Source organism: Myxocyprinus asiaticus, chromosome 6, assembly GCF_019703515.2.
Source record: "Myxocyprinus asiaticus isolate MX2 ecotype Aquarium Trade chromosome 6, UBuf_Myxa_2, whole genome shotgun sequence".
NCBI lineage: Eukaryota > Metazoa > Chordata > Actinopteri > Cypriniformes > Catostomidae > Myxocyprinus > Myxocyprinus asiaticus.
In genome coordinates this window covers 5,806,488-5,828,610 of record NC_059349.1, presented here as the reverse complement: position 1 = coordinate 5,828,610, position 22,123 = coordinate 5,806,488, and the positions used below count along the sequence as shown (strand labels likewise).

Below are 22,123 nucleotides of genomic sequence, written 5' to 3'. Positions count from 1 at the left end.
GATCTACTGATGGAAATCTATACATTACTGTACAGATTGAAAGCAGATATAACAGTGTACTTTTGTTGGATACCGGCACACATTGGGATAGCAGGGAATGAAACGGCTGATGAGTTAGCAAAAAAAGCATTAAAGAAAAACTTGGTGGATATTAAAGTACCCCTGGGGAAGTGAGGTAAAATCAGTGATTCAAAAGAAACTAGTACATTTATGGCAACAAAAGTGGGAAAATAGCAGCACAGGGAGATGGTATTATAATATTGCAAAATTAGTAGGATAAGAACAATTTTATGGAAGGTATAGAAAGGAAGATAAAGATTGGGACACACAGGATTAAATTCAACACTTGCAATAATGGGGAAGCATGGAAATGGTATGTGTGATGAATGTGATGTTTTAGAAACAGTAGAGCATGTATTTTTTAAATGTAACAAATATAATGATCAACGTAGTAGTCTTTTTAATAATATAAAGGATAGACCAGTAAATGTCACGGACCTCTTGGGAAAGGGTTTGAGAGATTCTCAGACATATAGGGCTGTTTCAACCTTTTTAAAGTATACAGGACTAGAGCATAGGATATAATGCATGGGGATTGTGGTGCTTCTGCCCATCCTGGAAGTTGAGGAGCCCATGGAAGCTGGAGGAGCTGAACACGCAGCGCCAGCTGAAGTGTGGGCTCTGATCCTCTGGGGTGGATGGGGCATTACATCCTCTCTCTCTCTCTCTCTCTCTCTCTCTCTCTCTCTCTCTCTCTCTCTCTCTCTCTCTCTCTCATATATATATATATATATATATATATATATATAAATACAGATGCATCTCCCATGTAAGCTATACAGTAGCGTTTTCTATATCTACACAGTAAAATTGGCAGTGTTAAATAAGCAGTGTTATTCTACATTTACTCTTAAGGAGTTAACTTAACAACAAATAGTGAAAGATCCCCTCTAGTGTTGGTGAAAATTATCAGAGTTAAATTCTGCCTCGTTAACTTTACTCTGTTAAGCTCCGCCCCTCACGCTAACGTCAAGGATCTGAACAGACGTTTCTCATCGTCGTTTCCACCGCCATTTTCTTTCTCCGCGCACCAAAAGGTAAGCTCTTTTAAATAACGTATTAAAACATCATTTTTCAATTTTATGTGAATAAATGTGCTAATATTACGGCATAGGGTGTAGTTTGATGAACTTTGTGTAATTTGGTGGGGTCAAACTCCGAATAGAATTGGCAACTTCTCAGTATGGTGGAGAATTTTTTTCTTCACAGTGTGGTAATAAATCTTAAATGATGTCAATGATTGTGTTTAATTTGTATTTCTGTTGTAGTTAGCTTTGTTATATCCTGTTAATTTGTATATTTTTATTTATAAACGTCGAATAATCCAACGTCACAATGGAGCATTAACAGTTATAGCGGCTAAGTTTTTGCATTAAACAGTAGAAATGGCAATGTTCAAAGTCTTAGTTAAAAGTGATGACTATGCAAACTGTTTCAACAATTTCGGTACCTAACCTGTTTCTACTGTCATGTGTGTAAAACTCCGTCACCTAGGCCTATTACAGGACATGCTGGTTAAGGTGAAACTTGGGGATGCTCAAAAATTTGTTAAAATAACGGAGCTGAGCCTGAAGGAGTTTTTGTCTGCTGGTAAGAAAAACATACTATACTTTTTAACTTTTATTATATTATTTTGGGTTTAAAAATCATATTTCCATTACTTGTTTGTTGTTTGGTCATTTTATTTGAGAATAATATATATTCAGGGCTCGACAGTGTGAGCGTTTCACTTGCATTTGTGACAGAAAATAGATGTGTTGGAACTGTAAAATTTATTTTGGAGCATCGGTATGAATAAAAAATCCCTGCGATCAATTTTCTTAAATGTAAGATCATTAAATGGCATAACACGCGTCTTAATAGTGATTTTAAGGCGTCTTATATTTTGGGAATGGAAAGATAAACCATAAATCGCGATACTGCCTAATGTGATTAATAAACTAAAGGCTATTTGATATCATTACTTATATGTGAGCGCTTAACGTTTAAAAGCCTGAACGCGGCGCTGTTGTGCGTTCGACATGCTGCCGCAGCATGCTCTGAATTAGTTCTCAATCAATAAATCGATTGCTTATGAACTAATGCTGATCAGTTATGACAATGTTTACGTCACAGTGTTGTAAGAATGCATATTTTATCTCCCTCTACATTTGATTTAGCAGCCTGCAGTAATAAAGCATAGACATTTCAAAATAAGAGTCGTGCTTGTCTCTGTCTTGGATGCCCCATCACAGCAAGGAAAGACTAATTACTAAAACTTTTACCTAAAATTAATAGTTAGTTTTGCCCCTAAAGTTTCTAAATGTTTCTAAATTCCCCATCACATGCTGGTAACTCTGAACATCAGAGCAAATGCAGTAAGTTACTGATCAACATTTTAATATGTAATGCCTTTTCTCATTAATTTGCATACCTTTTTCCAGCTTTTTTAAAGTTTGGTGTCCTAACTGTACCCGAGAATGTGATGGTTGTTGATGAATCAGGGACGGAGGTGGATGATGATGTTTTTGAGGATGTAGTTAAAGATCCCTCAGTTGGAGTTCTAACCATAAAACATGGTGCAGGTTTGTATTTATTACATTACTTGCTAGAAATTTTCTTAGTGCTTAATTTTTTAGGATTGTGAAGATTTTTTCCCTTTATGGAATTAGACTTGGAATCTGCCTCTCCACAAGCCTCTCCTGTGCAGTTAAATCAGTCCCTGTCTTCATCTATTGACTCCACTGACTCACAGGACACAGTGATTATTGAAGAAAGCTCTTCAAGTAAAAGAATGAGGCTAGATTATGAAGCTAAAAAGGTGAGCATCAAATATTTTTTTTGGGGGAAAGACTTTAAATTCATCCATCTTAAAAAAAATTTTTTTAAATTAAGGTAATACTTTGTTCTTAAAATGCCATATTTATGCTTTGTTTTGTTTTTATGTTATTATTTTTTAATTTTTTTTTTAATTTTTATGAAGTTGGTGGAATCCATTCTTGTCCAGAAACCTGGTGGGGAGCGTGTAATAAATGAATACAACCGAACTAAGACTTTGGGGGATGAAACGAGAAGGAAAATGGTGAACATCCTGGCAGCTGACATGACAGAAAAGAACGGGTAATCTGCATATCAACTGGTGTATATATGATCTCTCACTGTAGTTCTAGCATCTTTTGTTTTTTTGAACCGGGACTAAAGATATGTGTTTTTTATTTTTTATTATACAGTACATCACCACCACGGCAGGTTAAAGAAAAATACGCCAGAGGAATTGTGGCTTTGTTCCCTTACCTCAGTGACCCCTTCTCCAAAAATGGCTATGTAAGTATCACACTGTTTTTGAATATTATTTCTCTGTTGACCTGTCTTAAATTCTGATCACACACCCATAATATAGGTGGTGGATTTTGCTCTTGAATTGTAAGACTTTTTTACTCTTTGTGGATTTTTATCTTTCTAAGGAGCATTACTATGATTGTGAGAGTGGCACTGGGTACTTGGCATGGAGAATCAAAACTATACAGAGAGGCTTGGCTAAAGAACGACGAGCATCATTTGAAGGTACAGAATGAAATTCAGAAATTGCCTCTCATTTGTTGAATTTTTTTTTTCATAGCTCATTGTGCCTTATTTCAGAGCAGTTTTGTTGCTACAGAGTTGCCTTAAATGTGGCATTTTTATTTGTAAAAAGATGAGCCTCCTTTTTTTTCAGTATTAACTGCATGGCATTCTCTAAGCAGATTTTAAGCTCATATGATGCTTTATTCATCAGGACAAGGAGCATCTTCAGAGGGGATGTCTGGTGGACCAACTGTAAGACGGGAGTCAGAGTTTACTCCAGAGATTGTCTTGAGTGAGGATGAATGCAAGGAATCAATTGCATTCATGAAACATTCTGCTGATGAGGACACAGTCAAGAAGAAGATGAAATTGACATTTGACTATCGCCACAACATGGTTCTTGACCCTATGCAGTCAAGCGATATATTGACAGTCTTTCCACGTTTCAAAGACGTTAAAGGCTTGGTAAAGTGTTTATGATCATATTCTTAAGGATGTAAAAAAATGCATTGCTGTTGTCTAAAAATAAGTTTGTTCAATGCTTGCAGGGGTTTATATTTAATAATGATTCCTCTTCTTAGATTGAGCAAGACTTTGTTCTGATGTTTGGAGAAGGAGTGTCAGGCAAGCTACTGGAGAAATGGACGACTGCATTCAAGAAAAAAGTGATTGAGCAGTCCAAAAAGCTTCCAACCACCAGTGATTTAGAAGAACTCCTGCTAGCAGCTCAATTTCCTGATCACCCAGAAGAAGGTGTTAATTTTGGTAAGATGTTTCAGATTAATTTTATATTACTATTTTTAGTAATGTTTGTGTAATATTTTAAGGTGCATAAGGTTTAAATATTTAGTTCCCAATCATTTTTTTCGTATTATTTATTCTTTAGTTTCAGTTTTCATTATTGAAGATTTCCTAACACATACTGTCTAAACAGCTTGGGACTCTGACCTCTCTTCTATACTACTGCTGTTGCATCTGATCCCACCTTCTGCCCAAGGCCGAAAGAGACCAGGAAAGGTGTCTGCGTCTCAAGCAGAGAAACATCTTGTTGTCTTTAAGAAGGTTTGTTTTTGTTTTTTTCGTTGTAGTTTTCTGTTGTTTAACATATCAGTGATGGTCTTTGCTTTGTCTTCTCAGAGTGGAACAAACATTGAGGAGCATCTTCGAGACATCACTGCTAGTGCTCAGCCCTATCTCCTGGCAGTGGGACCTCAGAAGAATTCAGTTCACCAGTACTTCATCGTTCTTGATCAGCATGCCATTCCATGCAAGTCAACCTCTTCTCTTGGTGCCTTTGACGAACTGTTTAAGGCACACTTTGTTTTTGGCACATCTTACAATACTATGCTACACAACATGTACACTTTCATTCAGACTACTGTATACAACATAGATGTTGGCAAAGTGAAAGAGAGCCCTCGTGTTGCTGAGGTCAGAGCAAGGTTGCTTTGCTAGGTCCCTTAAGATTTTCTGTCCTCATGAAGTGTTTTGTTTGTCAGGCAGAGTTAAATGGTTCAAAAATGCTTCTTAGGCACTTCAGATTAGTTCATGGTTTTGTTCCTGGAAAGAATCTTCACCTTAAGTGCATAGAGGCTGGTTGTGGTTCTGTGTTTGGTACTTTTTCAGGTTTTCGGAAACATCTGCACACAAAACATGCTGAGAGTGAGCAGAATTTTGACACCATTGATGGCCATGAGACCGCCAAGGCAGATGGACAAAATAATGCTGAAATACTTGATCAGATGGGAAGTGCCGGAGAGATGGCCACAATATCTGAATTGTTAAAGTCAAATAAGAGCACTTTCGATATGTGTGCATCTGCTGTTGCACAACTTAAAGTTGCTGGTTTAAGTCAGTCTGCTATAAATGGTTTTGTTTCATCTATGGAAGAAATGGTTTTTGAGATTCATAGTCAGGCCCAGGATGCAGCTTTGCTCTGTCTGTCTCCACAGGACACAACTACTAAAAGAAAGATAGAAAATTCATTTCAAAACTTGGAAAATCCATTTACTATGTTAAATTCTGAAGCCAAACGAAAGAGACTATTTACGGAAAAATGGGGAATTGTTGAACCAACCGAAATAGTGCTTGGCACCAGATTTGACAGCAGGAGAAATAAAACCACAGGTTCGTTTGATCAAGTTGTTGTAACTGATAAATTTGCTTATATTCCCATTTTAGAAACACTAAAGGCAATTTTACAAAATCCGCTACTTATTGATTTGTTTAAACCCCGGCATGTTCCAAAGGAAGGCATTTATGTTGATCTAAGTGATGCAGCATATTTTAAAAGTAATCCCTTATTTTATACAGAAAATGATGCCTTACAAATTCAGTTATTTTATGATGATTTTGAGACCGCTAATCCTTTGGGTTCCAAAAAAGGTATACACAAATTAGGTGCAATCTATTTTACATTAAGGAATTTCCCCCCAGTTTTCAACTCCTCATTGGTGAATATTCATTTATGTGCCCTCTTTCATGCACAGGATATTAGGAGCTATGGTTTTAATTCTATACTTGAGCCTCTAGTAAATGATTTGAAAGTGCTTGAGATTGAAGGGGTTAAGAATCCAGTGTCTGGAAGTTGTATTAGGGGTACAGTTATTCAAGTCACTGGGGATAATCTTGGCTTGCACAGCTTGTTTGGGTTTCTTGAGTCATTTGGGGCTCGATATTGCTGTCGTTTCTGCCTTCTTGAGAAACATCACTTTCAGTCTGTGTTCTGTGAAGATAACCCTGAGGTTGTGCTAAGAACAACTGAGATGCATGCTCTGCACTGTGAAACTTTACAAGCTGATTCTACACTACCACATGTTTATGGTGTCAAACGGACGTGTTTGTTAAATTCACTCAAGTATTTCAACACAGCCAACAATTTCGCTGTGGATATAATGCACGACATTCTAGAAGGAGTTGCTCAGCTAGAGGTAAAACTTGTTCTGCAGTACATTCAAAATAATTTTCTGAGCACTGATGATCTTGCTGGTAGGGTACATGCTTTTGACTATGGTTATAATCAGCAGAGGAACCGTCCTCCAAGGGTCAAATTGTTTGATGGAAGCAATGATTTGGGTTTAAATGCCATCCAATCTTGGTGCTTGTTGCGCAACATGCCCCTATTATTTGGTGATTTAGTGCAAAGAGATGATAAACAGTGGCATCTTTTGATTTTACTTTTGCAGATTGTCAACATCGTATTTTCACCAGTCTTAACAGAAGGCATGACCATTTATCTTAAACATATAATAATTGAACATCACCAGCTATTCAAAAAATTATTTCCTGAAAGAAGTCTTTTGCCAAAGCATCACATAATGATTCATTACCCACAGTGTATTAGAAAAATTGGACCAATTCTGCACATGTGGTGTATGCGTTATGAAGCTAAACACAAATTCTTTAAAACGCAGTTAAAAAGTTTCAAAAACATCACCAAAACACTAGCCAGAAAGCACCAATTTTGTACTGCAATGCACTGGGAGTCTTTTAGCCAGTACAGATCGTCTCTTGGCCCAGGGAAGATGATAGAACTCAGTGAACTTAAAGGTGGCCAAGAAATTGCTGCCAAACTAGGAGTGGTAATGTCAGACGTTGTCTATTCTGTTAAGTGGATCAAACACCATGGCACAGAGTATCGCCCTGAATTTATTATCTGTACAGAAGTAGCATGTGACATGCCAGTGTTTTGTAAGATCCAGACTATTGCTGTGAAAGATGAAAATGTGCTGTTGTGTGGATCACTGATGGAAACTGTATGTTTTGATGACCATTACTATGCTTTTACAGTCAAACTGCATCCAGACAGAGTTTTTAAGGTAGTGAATGTTAATGAGCTGTGTTATTTCAAACCATTTGATCTTCAGATGAAATATGGTACAACAGATTCTGCACTGCATGTAGTGCCATATTGCCATTTAATGCAGACGTGATGTATTTTTGTGTATTTGAGTGTTTCCTGAGCCTGACTCTTGTTTTAATAAATGTTTTATATGTGACATTGTTGAAGTTGTTTTCTTTGTTTTGAAAACGTGTTTCAAGAGTTCATTTGACAGTGTAGAAGAGTAATTGTTTTATTGTACTTAGACCACAAAGAGAAATACTGACACTTATTAACCTGTTGCAACACCAAATGGGTTTTAAGAATTTTATTCTGAGTGAGAGAGTTTTTCAATATTAAAGTTGTAAATAAACTCTACATTAGTGAAATGTTAACACTAATAAGAGTTCATTTACCCTTAGTGTTAAACTGTGGTAACACCAAACAGAGTTAATTTCACCTTAGTGTTAAACTGTGCTAACACTGTTCAGTGTTGAGCAGTGTTAATCTTTTACTCAAAATAGAGTTAATTTTACTCTGAAAATTTAACACTATGACAAGAGTAAATTGATCACCAATTCTGAGTGGGACCAAATACACTCGGACCCAGTGTTAAATTTAACTCTTAAAGAGTTAATTTAACACTGCAAAATTTACTGTGTATGGTGTTGATGTCAAAGTGTAATTAACTAAATTAAAAGTGGATTTACAGGTTATGGAGTCACCAAAAATTATTATAAGTGTTTTAACCCTCCTATCTAATTTTTAAATTCCACAGTTTTTAGAACGGGAACCAAACTTTGGGACTTTGTCACGACAAAATATGCATAATATTTCTTTCAGATTTTTTTAGTAAAAATTAATATTTGGTAGTTATGATCAGGACTGATGTTGGTTAAAAAAATTAACTCACTGAAAGTGGAAAATAATATTAATATATTATTATGGTAGCTTTTTGATGCAGACATTTTTGTCCTCTAAGGACCTCTGAGTAACTTTTTTTTTATTGACGCACAAGGGTTAAGAGATATAACCAATTTAAAAAAATTGTTAAATCTTTTGCGTCTGCAGGTCAATTTTGACCCGGGCATCAGTTATGGCTTTACACATGATATTATGAATAGATTTTTGGTACATCTACTTGTAAACACCACTTACATTTAGCCTTTTTCTCATACTCACACACTTTTTTGTCTGTCACTGGGACTGCATCTTGTTTACAAACATGCATACACATACAGTCACTAAATTCATACACACACACCTACATATGAAAATATATGTTTTATATTCCATTTCCAACCATTTTAATCACATTTAAGCCTTTTAAAAATGTGAGGTGACAAATAATTTGTAAAAATTACAAGTGTAATTTCCTTTAATGTCATGAACTTGCATGTGAAATACTGTCGTAACATGCTAGTTGACTGTTACGCTCTCTCCCAATATTAAAAACGTGAAGGTTGTGATCTCTGTATATAAGAGCTCTGGGGAAACGGTCAACTAGTGTGTTACGATGGTAAGTCACAGTTTGTGGATACCATACAAATGAATAGGGGAGAGCCATAATCTGACACGTGTTGCAAAATTGTCAGTGTAATTTTATCGTAGTAAACTCCACACATAGTTCGTTCCAAAAGGATTGTTTAGTGTAAAACATGTTGAAGATTAGCAGACATGTGGTCAATTCATTAAGCGATAAGCTGTTTCCTCACAAAAGCTGTTCATTCAGCATACTGAAGCATCTCCTCAATAGACATCCTTTCAAAAAAACAGTCTCTTGTCTCCTCGCCAGTGTACCGCCCATAGGATGTCTATGGGACCGCTGCGTTATGCTATTTTATGTTAAGCGTTTAGGCTCCCCTATGTAGAAGGCTTCTGTCTTGGCATTATAGCACAACTGTGCCCACCCTCCTTATCAGCCATCTGGGTTCCGGAAGTATGTTTTCCATTTATATTTCCCATCGGATTTTAACTGAATCCTTCATAAAAAAAATTGTAAGCTATGAACCATGCCAACCAGCTCCGAGATGAATCACAACAATACAAACTTTGATTTGAAGCAAAACATTTATTTGAAAATTGAACAAAAGACAAAGGTAAAAGACCATCTTTTCTGTGTACTTACCGTCTTTCACTAGGGTACAAACTACAATCCCATGAAGCACCGCGAATAACGTAGTCGAATTAAAAACTATGGAAATACATAAAACTATTGAATTTAGGTTGGTGATTATAAGTATATATATATATATATATTTTATGTTAATTGCAAAATCAGATATGCAGAGATCTTCTATACCGAGATAAAAGCCTCTGCGTTTTCACTGTAGAGTGTAACAGTCAACAAGTGTGTTACGACAGTGTCACCGTTTGTGGATACTATACAAATGAATGGGGAGACCTGTAAACTGAAACAGACCTGTCGCAAAATTGTCCGTGTCTTCTCTTAAAAAAACAGCGATTATCTTAGTAAGCTCAACAAACAGTTTATTCCAAAAGGATTGTTTAGTGTAAAACATGTTGTAGCGGACAGGCGGTCAATTCATTAAGTCCAATAAATCTAGAATTGCTCATTTGAATGTAAAAATAATCGGTGGCGAATTTGCGGCAAGGTCAAATCCAACACTTTGTTTTCTTGTTTTTGTTCTGATAGATGCATTTTCTGTGTTTTATATACTTCTACACCAAGGTACACAACATTACAACCCATTGAACAGATTTGCTTCTATCACTCACAGCCTCATTTTCATTCATGTAAAATTAATTGTGGTGTCTGACTAAAGTTCATTGGAATGAGTCTTTGTGGTCTAAAAACATGGAATTCTGCCCGACTAGTTTTTCTACCGTTTTATGAAAAACGTTTCCAAATTTGTGTCCAGATAATCTTGAGGCGATTCTGGTCAGGAGTTATTTCATCATAACATGCTGTATTTTACCAAAGTTTTGTTGTATTAAACAAAACTGAGTTTGTGCCATTGTGAGGAACCCTAAAGCTACTAAAGCAGTTTCAGGAAATATGATGCAAAACATTATTTTTTTTATTTTTATTTTTTTTACCCATTCTATCTGATGCTTCCATGACAAATCATTCTCACAATTTCAACAAAACCTTATCTATGTCAACCAGCTAGATATCATTACCTTGGTGATTAGTTTAAATCGGTAGATTATTCCGGACAATGTGAAATATATATATATATATATATATATATATATATCACCATCAATGAAGTCTAGTAGTTTTTTTGTCCACGTTTGGCATGTCTGAGAGTTATTTAATCTTTCCCACAGGTACTTGGTGGACAGTCGTTGGTTCAAGCAGTGGAAGAAATATGTTGGTTTTGACAGCTGGCACGCATATACTATCAGTGAGGTCTACCCTGGACTGGTGGATAACTCCGGCATTCTGCAAGGTTCATCTTACACTTTAACTGAACGGAAAATGGGCTGAATCCCAGTTTGCATACTTTCTGTCCATGCAATATGCAAGAATATGCTTACTGTGCCCCCTTCATAATGTGTTGAAAATAGTAAGTCAATGGTGCTTAGGTGTACTATTTCCAACGTGTTTCCAATGCATATTTTATATGCGAATGTTGCCCTTAAACACTTGTACTAAGGAAAAGGATTGGTTTATGATTCTCAGATGTGCTATCAAGATGCAATACTTGAGCACTTTTATACTTCATACATAAAATGTGTGTAGTTTCACCATTTCCAGCACTTCTCGTACTTAGTAGAGGTATGCAAATTGGGATTCATGCATTGTCTAGATGAATTCCACAATGCATTCATGTAGCCTAATAGCATCAATGATTCACTCTGTAGTGTATCAACAAAATAAGTGACTGAAATTTTAAGTTTAACTCTACCCAGACACCGAGGCAAAGTTTAAGAGCGGTCTGTCTATCTAGTTTGTTCAGCAAATGCTTCTCTTTTGAGTGATTTGAATAGTTTGTTCCACAATACATCAGTGATATCTTTGTTTTCCTGGTTTTAGATGGAGATGCTTTCGACATAAAGGAGCACCTTATAGATGAGCTGGACTATATTCTGATGCCCACAGATGGCTGGAGTAAGTTAGTTAGCTGGTATGGCTTGACAGAGGGACAGGAGCCAATTGCTCAAAAGGTAAATCTGTTGTGGAAGAGAAAGTCATTACATATTGATGATGACCAATGCATTGAAATAAAATATAATGCAAAATATAGGCAGTAGGATAAGTGGTGGGTAGGATTATCTTGAAAAATATGTATTATTGTTATTACTCTTAGTGGATAAGTGCCATTTCTTTAGAAGTGTTTTTCTCTGAGAAGACGTATGTCAAAAATGATAAAATGTGGTGACACCTGAGATGTTTTGTTTGGCTTTGACACAAATTGTTATTTAGTTTTATAGTTAAATTGTCATTTGCTGCAAAATGTTAAATGTTGTAAGTAACCTGTATGTGCAGGTGTGTAATATATTTTCTGCAACACAACTCATAAATTGTAACTCTAGATTTCCCTGTTTCTGTACTGATTGATAGTAATTGTTGCATTTCCTCCTTCAGGTGGTGGAACAGGGTATGTTTGTGAAACACTGTAAGGTGGAAGTCTATCTCACCAAACTAAATCTATGTGAAGACAGCAATATGGACAATATTGTTACCAGAAGGTTCAGCAAACAAGACACAATAGGTGTGTTCATCTTTCAGATTTAGCAGAAAATAAGAGTTAATTTTATGGTTTCTTCTATTGTATGTGGGTTATTTTATGCTCAGGCTGATTGACACTTCTAGTTAACTATATAGTTAGAGTTTAGAACATGGAAAGCAAATCTTTTCGAATTGTTAGTATACTCTATATTTGTTAAGTTTTTTGCATATACATTTTTTTTACTTTATCAATCTTTTGCTGTTTTTTTTATTACATCAGAATCAGATAGTACCTTTCTAGTAGTCTTTTCTATACAGGTTATTATTATATTTTATACAATAGAATGTGAAAGACACATTTGAAATAATGCTCCCTTCTGCTAGTGAATTTATTGCTTTATCTTTGATTCAACTGATTCTGTTTTTTTTTTTTTTTAAATTGTTATTAAAAAAAGAAATAAAAACTTGAATATATTTATGTGAATTTTGAAAGATAATGTTTTAGGGCTCCTTTAAGGTTTATCCTCACGTTTCTGAAGAATGTAAAGAAAAAAAAAGGAAAATAATCTAAATCACCTTTGTGCTGACAGACACCATTGAACGGGAGATGCGTCAATTATTCAGTATTCCAGACGACAGAGAAACCAAGTTGTGTTGCCAATATATAAGCAACAGGTTTGAGCCTTTGAACAAACCGGATTGCACTGTTCAGGATGCTGGACTCTTTCAGGGACAGGTGAGAAATGTTGTGTTTATTTAAATCAGGAAATGATCCGAACACAAGATGTGTTGTTTTACAGAATGCTGGTATCATTGCTGCACAGTGTAAAATCAGGCTAAAGAGGTAGTTTTTTAAATATACTTATGTTAGTAGGAGTGCTTGATACTGATAACGGTAAAATAACGTTATTTTTTTATTTTTTATTTTTGGCATTCAGCATATTTTTAACATTTGGCACTGGTAATGAGGATCTCTATAATGATACATCAAACATCCTGATTATTTAATAAAATGCTTTAAAGGAATTTCTGAATCAGTTAATAATTTGACTGTCCATTGAAACTGTTTTACTTGATTTGCTTTTTTCTCCTTGTAGGTTCTAGTTATAAAACAGATGAATAAAAACAAGATGTGTCCTCCGAGTCCTTCCACATTTAAGTAAGTGTTTAGTGCATTTATCTGAAGTATGGGTCTTTACATTCTTCAGGACACATCCAGATTTAGAACAAGCCATTAGAAAAGTGCTTATAGCTTTGACACTTGCTTATTTACTTTCTCAAGTTTTTTGAATCTTCATTTGCTCATCTGGTGCTTCCATTCTCTCTGCTTTACCAAGAATTTTCCTTTCATCTCTCATGCAATCATAATGGCAGCTGCAGCAGCAGGAAGGAAGCGGTCTGAGGGCGTGGCTTTGGGGAGGTGTTTATGAAAATAAATTACAGAAATGTGATGACTAAACAGAAATCTGAAGAGACTGCTATCTACCATTTAAAATACAATATTATTTTTTAGTTTTGTGTGAAATTTAGTAAATATAGTGCTAAATAATAAATAAATAATAATTATTTTTTTAGCAATTTTATGTTTGTTATTTACTATATTAAATTGTGTGGTATATCGGCCACCATGCTCTCTGGATATCGGCATCGGGTATTAAAAAACCCATATCGGTCGACCACGAAGTGAATAACATAGATCATCTCCTAACAAGGTCAAATGTCAAGGTCTGGGTAGATTAGATGGTAAGCGAACATCAGTTCTCATAGTCAACTTGTTGAATGCAGGAGAAATGGGCAGGAGTAAAGACCTAAGCGACTTTGACAAGGGTCAAATTGTTATGGTCAAACGACTGGGTCAGAGCATCTCTGAAACAGGTGCTCCCGGTCAGCAGTGGTAAATACCGACGGTGGTCTGAGGAGGGACAAACCACAAACCGACGACAGAGTGTTGGGCACCCAAGGCTCATCGATGTGCAAGGGCAACGAAGGCTATCCTGTCTGGTCTGAACCGACAGAAGGTCTACTGTAGCACAAGCCACAGAAAAGTTTAATGATTGTTACAGGAGGAATGTATCACAACACACAGTGCATCACACCCTGCTGCATATGGGGCTGCGTAGCCGCAGACTGGCCAGACCCCTGTTCACCATTGAATGCAACTACAATGGGCACTCGAGTGTCGGAACTGGACCTTGGAGCAGTGGAAGAAGGTCATCTGGTCCGATGAGTCCCATTTTCTTTTACATCACGTGGACAGCCGTGTACGTGTGCGCCGTTTACCTGGGGAAGTGATGGCACCAGGATGCACTGTGGGAAGACGGCAAACCGGTGGAGGGAATGTGATGCTCTGGACAATGTTCTGCTGGGAAACCCTGGGTCCAGCCATTCATATGGACATCAATTTGACACATCAAATCAAATCACATTTACTGTCACACAGCCATATACACAAGTGCAATAGTGTGTGAAATTCTTGGGTGCAGTTCCGATCAATATAGCAGTCGTGACAGTGATGAGACATATACCAATTTACAATAAACATCAGATTAACACAACACAATTTAAAATCTAATATACACATAATTACACACAACAATATACAAATAATAACATACACTGTTCAGTATACAATACACACAATATAGATACACATTATTCAATAAAAATAAAAAATATGTATATATATATATATATATATAGAATGTACAGTAGGTTGTATTGATCTGTATTGACATTCAGGCTGACGGTTGATAGTAAGTTGTTAAGAGAGAATATAATATAATAATAATATAATTTATGACAGTCCGGTGTGAGATATAAGAGTAATAAAGTGCAGTGCTGATGTATTTTGATCGTGGGAGATCAAGAGTTCAAAAGTCTGATTGCTTGGGGGAAGAAGCTATCATGGAGTCGGCTGGTGCGGGTCCTGATGCTGCGATACCGCCTGCCTAAACCTACCTAAACATTGTTGAAGACCTCACTGAGCACTTTATTAGGTACACCTGTACACTTATTCATGCGATTATCTAATCAGCCAATCGTGTGGAAGCACTGCAGTGCATAAAATCATGCAGATACGGGTCAGGAGCTTCAGCTAATGTTCACATCAACCATCAGAATGGGGGGAAAATTTGATCTCAGTGATTTGGAGCATGGCATGATTGTTGGTGCCAGATGGGCTGGTTTGAGTATTTCTGTAACTGCTGATCTCCTGGGATTTTCACGCAAATCAGTCCCTGGAGTTTACTTGGAATGGTGCCAAAAACAACAAACATCCAGTGAGCAGCAGTTCTGCAGACAGAAACGTCTTATTGATGAGAGAGGTCAAAGGAGAATGGTTTGAGCTGGGTGAATGGAACACATACCAGCACTTCAGATTGAATAATTTGGTGGAAAATTAACATGAATTACATTTCTATCTAAGAAACATAAAGTTAACTTATGAGAATACGTACATTTTACCAAATGTGCACACTTTTGGACTAAAGGCATAGTTACATTTACCTTCGGAAGGCGAAATTCCACAGGCGAAATACAGTCATCTCAATGGGAATCAGTGCAATTGTGAATTTTACCCCATGGCTTTCAGGTGAGGAGGAATTTCCCCTCGCGGATTTCACGTTGAGTTCAAGTTTGCTGAACTTTGATAGGCAAATTCGCCATGTTAACCAATTTGAAGTTGCTTGGTTTGGCAGTTACTTTGTCAGCGGTGCTTCGTACACAGCTTCACTGAATATTCACAATGTACAGACCCACTGACAAATAGTTGAATCATTGAAGAAAATTTCTGAGAGTTAATGTTTTTTGTTTGTTGTCCTACAGAAACAGTTGAAGGAAACACAGAGAAAATTCAAGCAGAGAATCCAGAATAGAGATAAAGAAGTTCAGGAGCTGAAAGAGGCTGTGAAGTCATATAAGGTGAGTTTTGAGAAGAACTGGGCAACTTTCAGTCCCACTGAAGCTCACACTAGCACTAAGAGCTGATTATAATGTGTGTGCAACAGCGCTCGGCACAGAAAGCAGTGGAGGACAGTGAGAGGATCTTTACTGAGCTGATACGCTCCATTGAGAGAAGCCGATCTGAGGTGACACAGCTGATCAGAGATCAGGAAAAGGCTGCAGTTTGTCAAACTGAAGGACTCTTGGAGCAACTGGAGCAGGAGATTTCTGATCTGAGGAGGAGAGACACTGAGCTAGAGCAGCTGTCACACACACAGATGATCACATCCATTTCCTCCAGGTAACAGAGCTCCAGAAAAAGACCACAGATCCTCATAGTGCACCAGACTCTTTGATCTGTGCACTTGATCTACCAGTATTATAAACATTATAATGTGTGACAAATTGGATAATAGAAGATTAATCAGTGGAAATGATAACTGAATTATGTCAGTGAATGTTGAGTGTTTGTGTTCTCATTATGATGTCACTAAGTAGACAAAGATCTTCTGCTTTTAGTTTGTATGTGTTTGAGTCTTTATTTGATGATTGTGTTGTTTGTCACAATTCTCCATCTCCTGGCGAACGGCAGCGGGCTCCTCCACCTCCTGGCAAACCGCTTCAGTACCACCGTACCATACCCCCTCGGCGTCGCGACCCTCCAACAGCGGCGAGGGCTCTCCGACAGCGCATCCCTCCTCCTTCCCGGGTTTTGGCACCAAAGTAACATATTCACAGGATGGGCAAGGAGGAGGTGGGAACCAGCTGAACAATCAACATAAACTTTAATGACACTGTAAGGGGGTTACAGGGAAAGGAGTAGGCGAGAACCGGCTTGACAACTTTAATAATAGTTTAATGAACAGCTTAACCAAAAACACACAAACATAAACACATGCAGGGCAGCTGCCTGTAATTCTCTCTCTCTCTCGAACTGTCGTCCCCGGCCGCATCAGGCTGATTGGGGACCAGGCATGCGTCATTCCAGCCCGGCCCCGCCCTCCTCGGCTCACAAAGACACAAAGGAACTTGAACATAACATAAACTGCTTTCCAACATAAACAAAACAAAGATGCACACACACAACACGTGCATCTCTCTCGAACTGGTGTCCCAGCCGCTCCTTATCTCTCTCCCGCTGATTAGTCAACTCAGCGCCAGGCGTGCATCATCAAGGCCCGGCCACTCCCTCCTCCTCATCATCACCTTAAGCACCATGAATAGTTCTATCATTACACATCTGTTAGTGAACTGTTAGATATTTTAACTGGACATTCATTTTTGTTAGCGAACGTGGAAATACACTGTTTTCTTATTATTGGTTCCAATGGTGCATGTTCAGTTACAGACTCAAGTCTAAATATTCATGTTCCCAGAACTCAGTTGGTAGGTTATCGATTGCTAGAAAATTTATTTTTGGATATAATCTGAGCTTTCACTTACTATTTTAGATAAAAATTAGTTTCATGACTAGGGTCCTGTTGTTGAGTGGACAGTTCGGTTTTGAGACGCATTTTCCGGGTCCAACACATAAATTCAGAATTAGTCAGAATCAGCTTTTACTCGCGCTTTCATGTATATGGAAATCTTACAACCGTATATGGCTGGTGAAGTCTACTTTTTAAAGCCACATGACATTGTGTGTGTGTATGAATGGCTTTGTTTAATAGGGTAATCACAGAGTCAGTGCGAAGAAGGCATAGTATTCACTACACTTCAAACTAAAAAACAATAGTGTTATTTACACAAATCTATGCTTTTGGACTACTTTCATAGTTTATTGGTCTTTCCAGAATATCTTTGGCAGCATATGCTTCACACAATTCCTGAGTGGTGGTGTTACAGATGAGCAGACGGACAGCTGAGGTAAATTAGTTGACACTCTTCAAAACATAATGGCGGGATATACACGGCTTTGATGGACACTTCTCAAGGCCAATGGAGATACTTGTTAAACAGATAGCCTGATTAAACATCTTTTCATTGGTCATTTCAATGCACAGTTCAAAAAGTAGAAAGAGGTCATTCTGCGCATGGTAATTATGGCAAAAACTCAAAATTGCCAAAAGTGGAGATAAGTGTTTTTCATCGGACAGTGACAAAATTAATCAATTTCTTGTTGTAGATGTTTGTTGCTTAAAGTCTGCGATCTCCGCTCTTGACTGAGACTGAAGAGAGTACTACCGGTTCACACACCTTTAAATTTCACGAGATCAAAGGAAATGCTGCATTGATGTGGAGACGTATTTGTTCCCATGCTTCCTTTTTCACTTTAACGGTGATGCCACCTCCAAATTTCCCTTTTAATAATGTGTTTTCGTATAAGTTGCGTAAGAAGCAACAATCTCCCTTTGTCTTTTCTTTGGTGTGGGTTCTGTATTATCCAAAGCTATTTTATGCTTGTACTCTTTTAAAAGCCGATTTATAAATAAATAAATATAATAATATACACTTCCCGCTGTCTGTCTATAATAAATTTGCCTCCAAATAGCAGTTCCCTGTCTACCAATCACTTTGGGTGATTTAAAGGGTTTGTTCACCCAAAAATGAAAATCCTCTCATGATTTACTTACCTTTATGGCATCCCAGACTTTATGACTTTCCTTCTTCAGCAGAACTGAAGTGAAGATTTTTATAGGCAGATTTTCAGTTTGTCCATACAATGCATGTAAATGGGTGCCATCAGCCTGCTGGCTGTTTGATGGTCCAAATGACATATTTAGGCAGCATAAGAGTAATCCACACGACTTCAGTCGATCAATTAATGTCTTCTGAAGCAAACCAATAGGTTGGTGTAAGAAACAAATCAATAAGGAAGAAGGAAAGACATACACATCTGGGATGGCTTAAATGTAAGTAAATCATGAGAGGATTTTAATTTTTGGTTAAACTATGTTATCCATGGCAGTCAGGTCAACTCCGCCTTTACTCTTATCTTAAGATTTTCTTAATGTTACTTGCTCAGCAGTTTTGTGAACAGGGTTCCCACTCTTTTTAAGGCACAATTTTCAGGACATTTTATGAGCCCAACCTCTGTAATATTTAAGCCAAAACACATGATTTATCAACAGTTTTCAACAGTTTAATTACATTTTATTGTCAAAATGGTGTCTTTTCAAATGTCTGTTCAAATTAATTAATTGAAACTGGATTGTGGTTTCGTAGGGGGCTAAAGCGCAGAACTGGTCAGCAGCCGGTTCAACCCCCACAGCCACCACCATTGTGTCCTTGAGGAAGGCACTTAACTCCAGGTTGCTCTGGGGGTATTGTCCCTGTAATAATTGCACTGTAAGTCATTTTGGATAAAAGCATCTGCCAAATGCATAAATGTAAATCAAATGAAAATAGAATTAATTAAAAAATGTTAACATCACATTGGATACTTTTTTATAGTAGTACATATAAACAGTAGTATTATATATGTTTTTTGCCTTTTGTCCTATTTCACACATCCATCCAAATCAAGCTTTTATTTTGGCATTTCTGTGTGTTAACTTTTTGATGTTAGTTTCTCACCTCCGGATAAGCAGTTTGCTACATGGACCAGTGTGATTATTAAAATGGCAAAAGCTGTGATTTAATTAAATACATATATAGTCTGTACACTTTAGAGCACTCTGCTCTCTTTCATCTACAAAACACAGAGGGCATGATGATCATGATGCAATGTTTTCAGCTTACAAGCGGACAGATTCACACACTCATTTTGAAGCATGCAGCACCTGCAGATTATTTAATTGCATTATTTAATTGATTAATTGTGCATTTAAAGGTGCTGTAACCTTTTTTTTTTTCATGGAAAGGTATGCAAAATATTTTACTACTCCCTGAAAGACATTGATGAATTAAGTGTCTCTGTGACAGCTGTAGACTCTTTAAACAGCAAACAAGTGTCTGTTGTCAGCGGACAATGATGCTTTCTGCCTGTCAATCATTTTGCACATTCTCATAGTATTGTAGTTGCAAATTATTGAGGCTTAATGCCATTTTTATGCCATGTTGCTCATAACAGTTGTCAGCTGAGGGTGCTATTTTGCTATTTTGCACAATGGGTAAGACCAAAGAATAAAGTTATGATGTGCGGCAAAATGTTGTTGATCTTCACAAAATGGGAAGTGGCTTTAAGAAAATAGATGGACATAAAGATGGACACAGCTGCAGGGCTTTTGTGCAACTGGTAAGACATAACAGTGCTTGATGGCAACAATCTTGCTTCTTTCTATTATATTTTAATATGTTAAATTAAAGGTGTCATGAATTGGATTTTTATTTTATTTTATAATGTTCCTTGAGGTCCTCTTATAATGTTAATGTGATTTTTTTCATTAAAAGTAGTCATAATTTAGGAATAATTTGTCATTTTCTATCCAGTTTTTGTGCCTCTGATTCAAATGCTCTGTTTTTTGGGGCATGTGTTCTTAAAGACTTAAGTGTAAACGCCTACTGTTGTGATTGGGTAACATCTTTGTATGTGGATAAGTGTAAACGTCCCTGCCATTACATGCGTGGGGTTGTTTTGAAAACTTCGGATGGTTAAAATATGACAACCGAAGGAATTCATCCATACATGTTTGAGCCAGAGTCTGATCCTGAATTAACCCCCTCCAAAAATGGATACTGCAGTCTGTGACAGCGTGGTAAGTAATCACTGTAATTTATGTATATTCCTTGTCTATTTGTGTAATAGGCATTACTTTTGTTGTTTAAACCAAGACGCGACACAACGATGTGTATCTTGTGTATATAGTTGCCGCATTTTCCAACGGTGAAACATTTCCGTGTTTTACAAATGCTGAGTAACGCAAGACAGTACCAAATAAAGTGTAAATACATGGTGCTATCACATTTATAACTGTGAAAGGATACACTTAATGTGCAACATGTAAACGTATACAGTATACATTCACCAGTGTTTGTCGCACTGTCGTTCGCCATATAATCATCTTTCATCATATATTCAGTGTAGTGACAAACACATGTCATGTTTTCATTAAAAAGGAATTTTTGATTGTCTAAATATATTGATATCAATACTCTTTAGGTGCATCTGTGGCAATTGTGCCATTATGCCAACAGAACAAGAAAATATATGCTGCTTAGAGATCCATGTGCGTTAAAACTAATACACGAGCATCTAAATTCACTAGGATCAAATCAAATACTCAGTACACATCTAACAGTCTGTAACATACGAAGCAAAACAATTAACATGGATACTCACACTTGTTTGTTGTGACATCCCTGTCGGTCCAATATAGTTGGCACTGCATCAACTTTTAATTTAAGTCTCTCTGCAAAGCCTGCTTCAAACTGTGTCTTGTTTGTGAAAGAATCCACAGTAAAATGAAGCGAGCAAACAAACACGTTCTTACCGACATGATCCGGGACTTCATTAAAAATAAACGTCAGCCACTCTTTCTTTTTTTTTCTTTTTTCGATTAACAATTTTTATTGATTCACATATATGTAACTCATAAGACAAAACATATATACATAGAATCAAACTTAACCCCAACTATTACCCCTCCCAATCCCACCCTAACCCCAACAACATAACAGTGGTCCCAAATGACATAGACACACACATGCACAATAAAAATATATAAATAAACAGATATACACAACAACAATAATCACACATCCACAAATGACAAATACCCACCTCATTTCTCCACGAACACTTTATACCTCCCCTTTCCTCTGAATGTAACTTCCTCAAAGGCCACCACCCTTCCCATCTCCGAGCATCGCTCCTGAAAAGAGGGCGCTCCAGCCAACCTCCAACCCCTCAAAATGATCTGCCTGGTGATCATGACACTGGTTAAGACCCAACTCTTTATGTGTCTACTTTCAATGTCAATGACCGCCTCATCACCCAAGATACAGAGTCTGGGGCAGGATGATACCTGAATGCCCATTGCACACCAGACTCTGCACATTTAACCAAAACTTTTGTATTTCAACACACTCCCAAAAGACATGGGTTATATCTCCTCTGATTGGCATTGCCAGCAGGTGGGTGTGTCTTTAAGACCAAGTCTATACAATTTAGAGGGGGTCCAATAGAACCTATGTAAAATCTTGAATTGTATAAGGCGCACCCTTGCATCTCTAGATGCAGT

General features: G+C 37.1%; 2 protein-coding genes across 3 annotated transcripts; both read left to right on the top strand.

Moving 5' to 3' along the window:
- Positions 1–863: 863 nt before the first annotated feature.
- Positions 864–11,992, top strand: LOC127442880 (uncharacterized). 2 transcript variants are annotated; one of them, XM_051701170.1, is made up of 14 exons: positions 864–1,097; positions 1,555–1,650; positions 2,484–2,624; positions 2,712–2,860; positions 3,023–3,159; positions 3,270–3,363; positions 3,504–3,603; positions 3,815–4,068; positions 4,185–4,368; positions 4,538–4,665; positions 4,741–4,870; positions 10,718–10,839; positions 11,427–11,557; positions 11,979–11,992. In XM_051701170.1, the coding sequence occupies exons 2-13, from the start codon at positions 1,569–1,571 to the stop codon at positions 11,445–11,447; spliced, it is 1,542 nt and encodes a 513-aa protein (XP_051557130.1). In that variant the 5' UTR covers positions 864–1,097; positions 1,555–1,568; the 3' UTR covers positions 11,448–11,557; positions 11,979–11,992. The 2 variants fall into 2 exon arrangements, with proteins under 2 accessions (XP_051557130.1, XP_051557129.1); XM_051701169.1 differs by lacking the exons at positions 10,718–10,839; positions 11,427–11,557; positions 11,979–11,992 and having other exon boundaries at positions 4,741–7,601.
- Positions 11,993–12,669: 677 nt separating this feature from the next.
- LOC127442173 (uncharacterized) lies at positions 12,670–19,369 on the top strand. The gene is made up of 4 exons (XM_051700015.1): positions 12,670–12,798; positions 15,885–15,980; positions 16,067–16,302; positions 16,594–19,369. Exons 1-4 carry the CDS (start codon positions 12,670–12,672, stop codon positions 16,781–16,783), a joined length of 651 nt encoding a protein of 216 aa, XP_051555975.1. The 3' UTR covers positions 16,784–19,369.
- The last annotated feature ends 2,754 nt before the right edge of the window (positions 19,370–22,123 follow it).

Bases quoted from the DNA above. Each gene is read 5' to 3' on its own strand.
- LOC127442880 (XM_051701169.1), top strand. From the start codon at position 1,569: ATGCTGGTTAAGGTGAAACTTGGGGATGCTCAAAAATTTGTTAAAATA. The intron at 2,625-2,711 runs GTTTGTATTTAT...TTATGGAATTAG, and splicing joins AACCATAAAACATGGTGCAG to ACTTGGAATCTGCCTCTCCA. The intron at 4,666-4,740 runs GTTTGTTTTTGT...TTGTCTTCTCAG, and splicing joins ATCTTGTTGTCTTTAAGAAG to AGTGGAACAAACATTGAGGA.
- LOC127442173 (XM_051700015.1), top strand. From the start codon at position 12,670: ATGCGTCAATTATTCAGTATTCCAGACGACAGAGAAACCAAGTTGTGT. The intron at 12,799-15,884 runs GTGAGAAATGTT...GTTGTCCTACAG, and splicing joins CTGGACTCTTTCAGGGACAG to AAACAGTTGAAGGAAACACA. The intron at 16,303-16,593 runs GTAACAGAGCTC...GGCGAACGGCAG, and splicing joins ATCACATCCATTTCCTCCAG to CGGGCTCCTCCACCTCCTGG.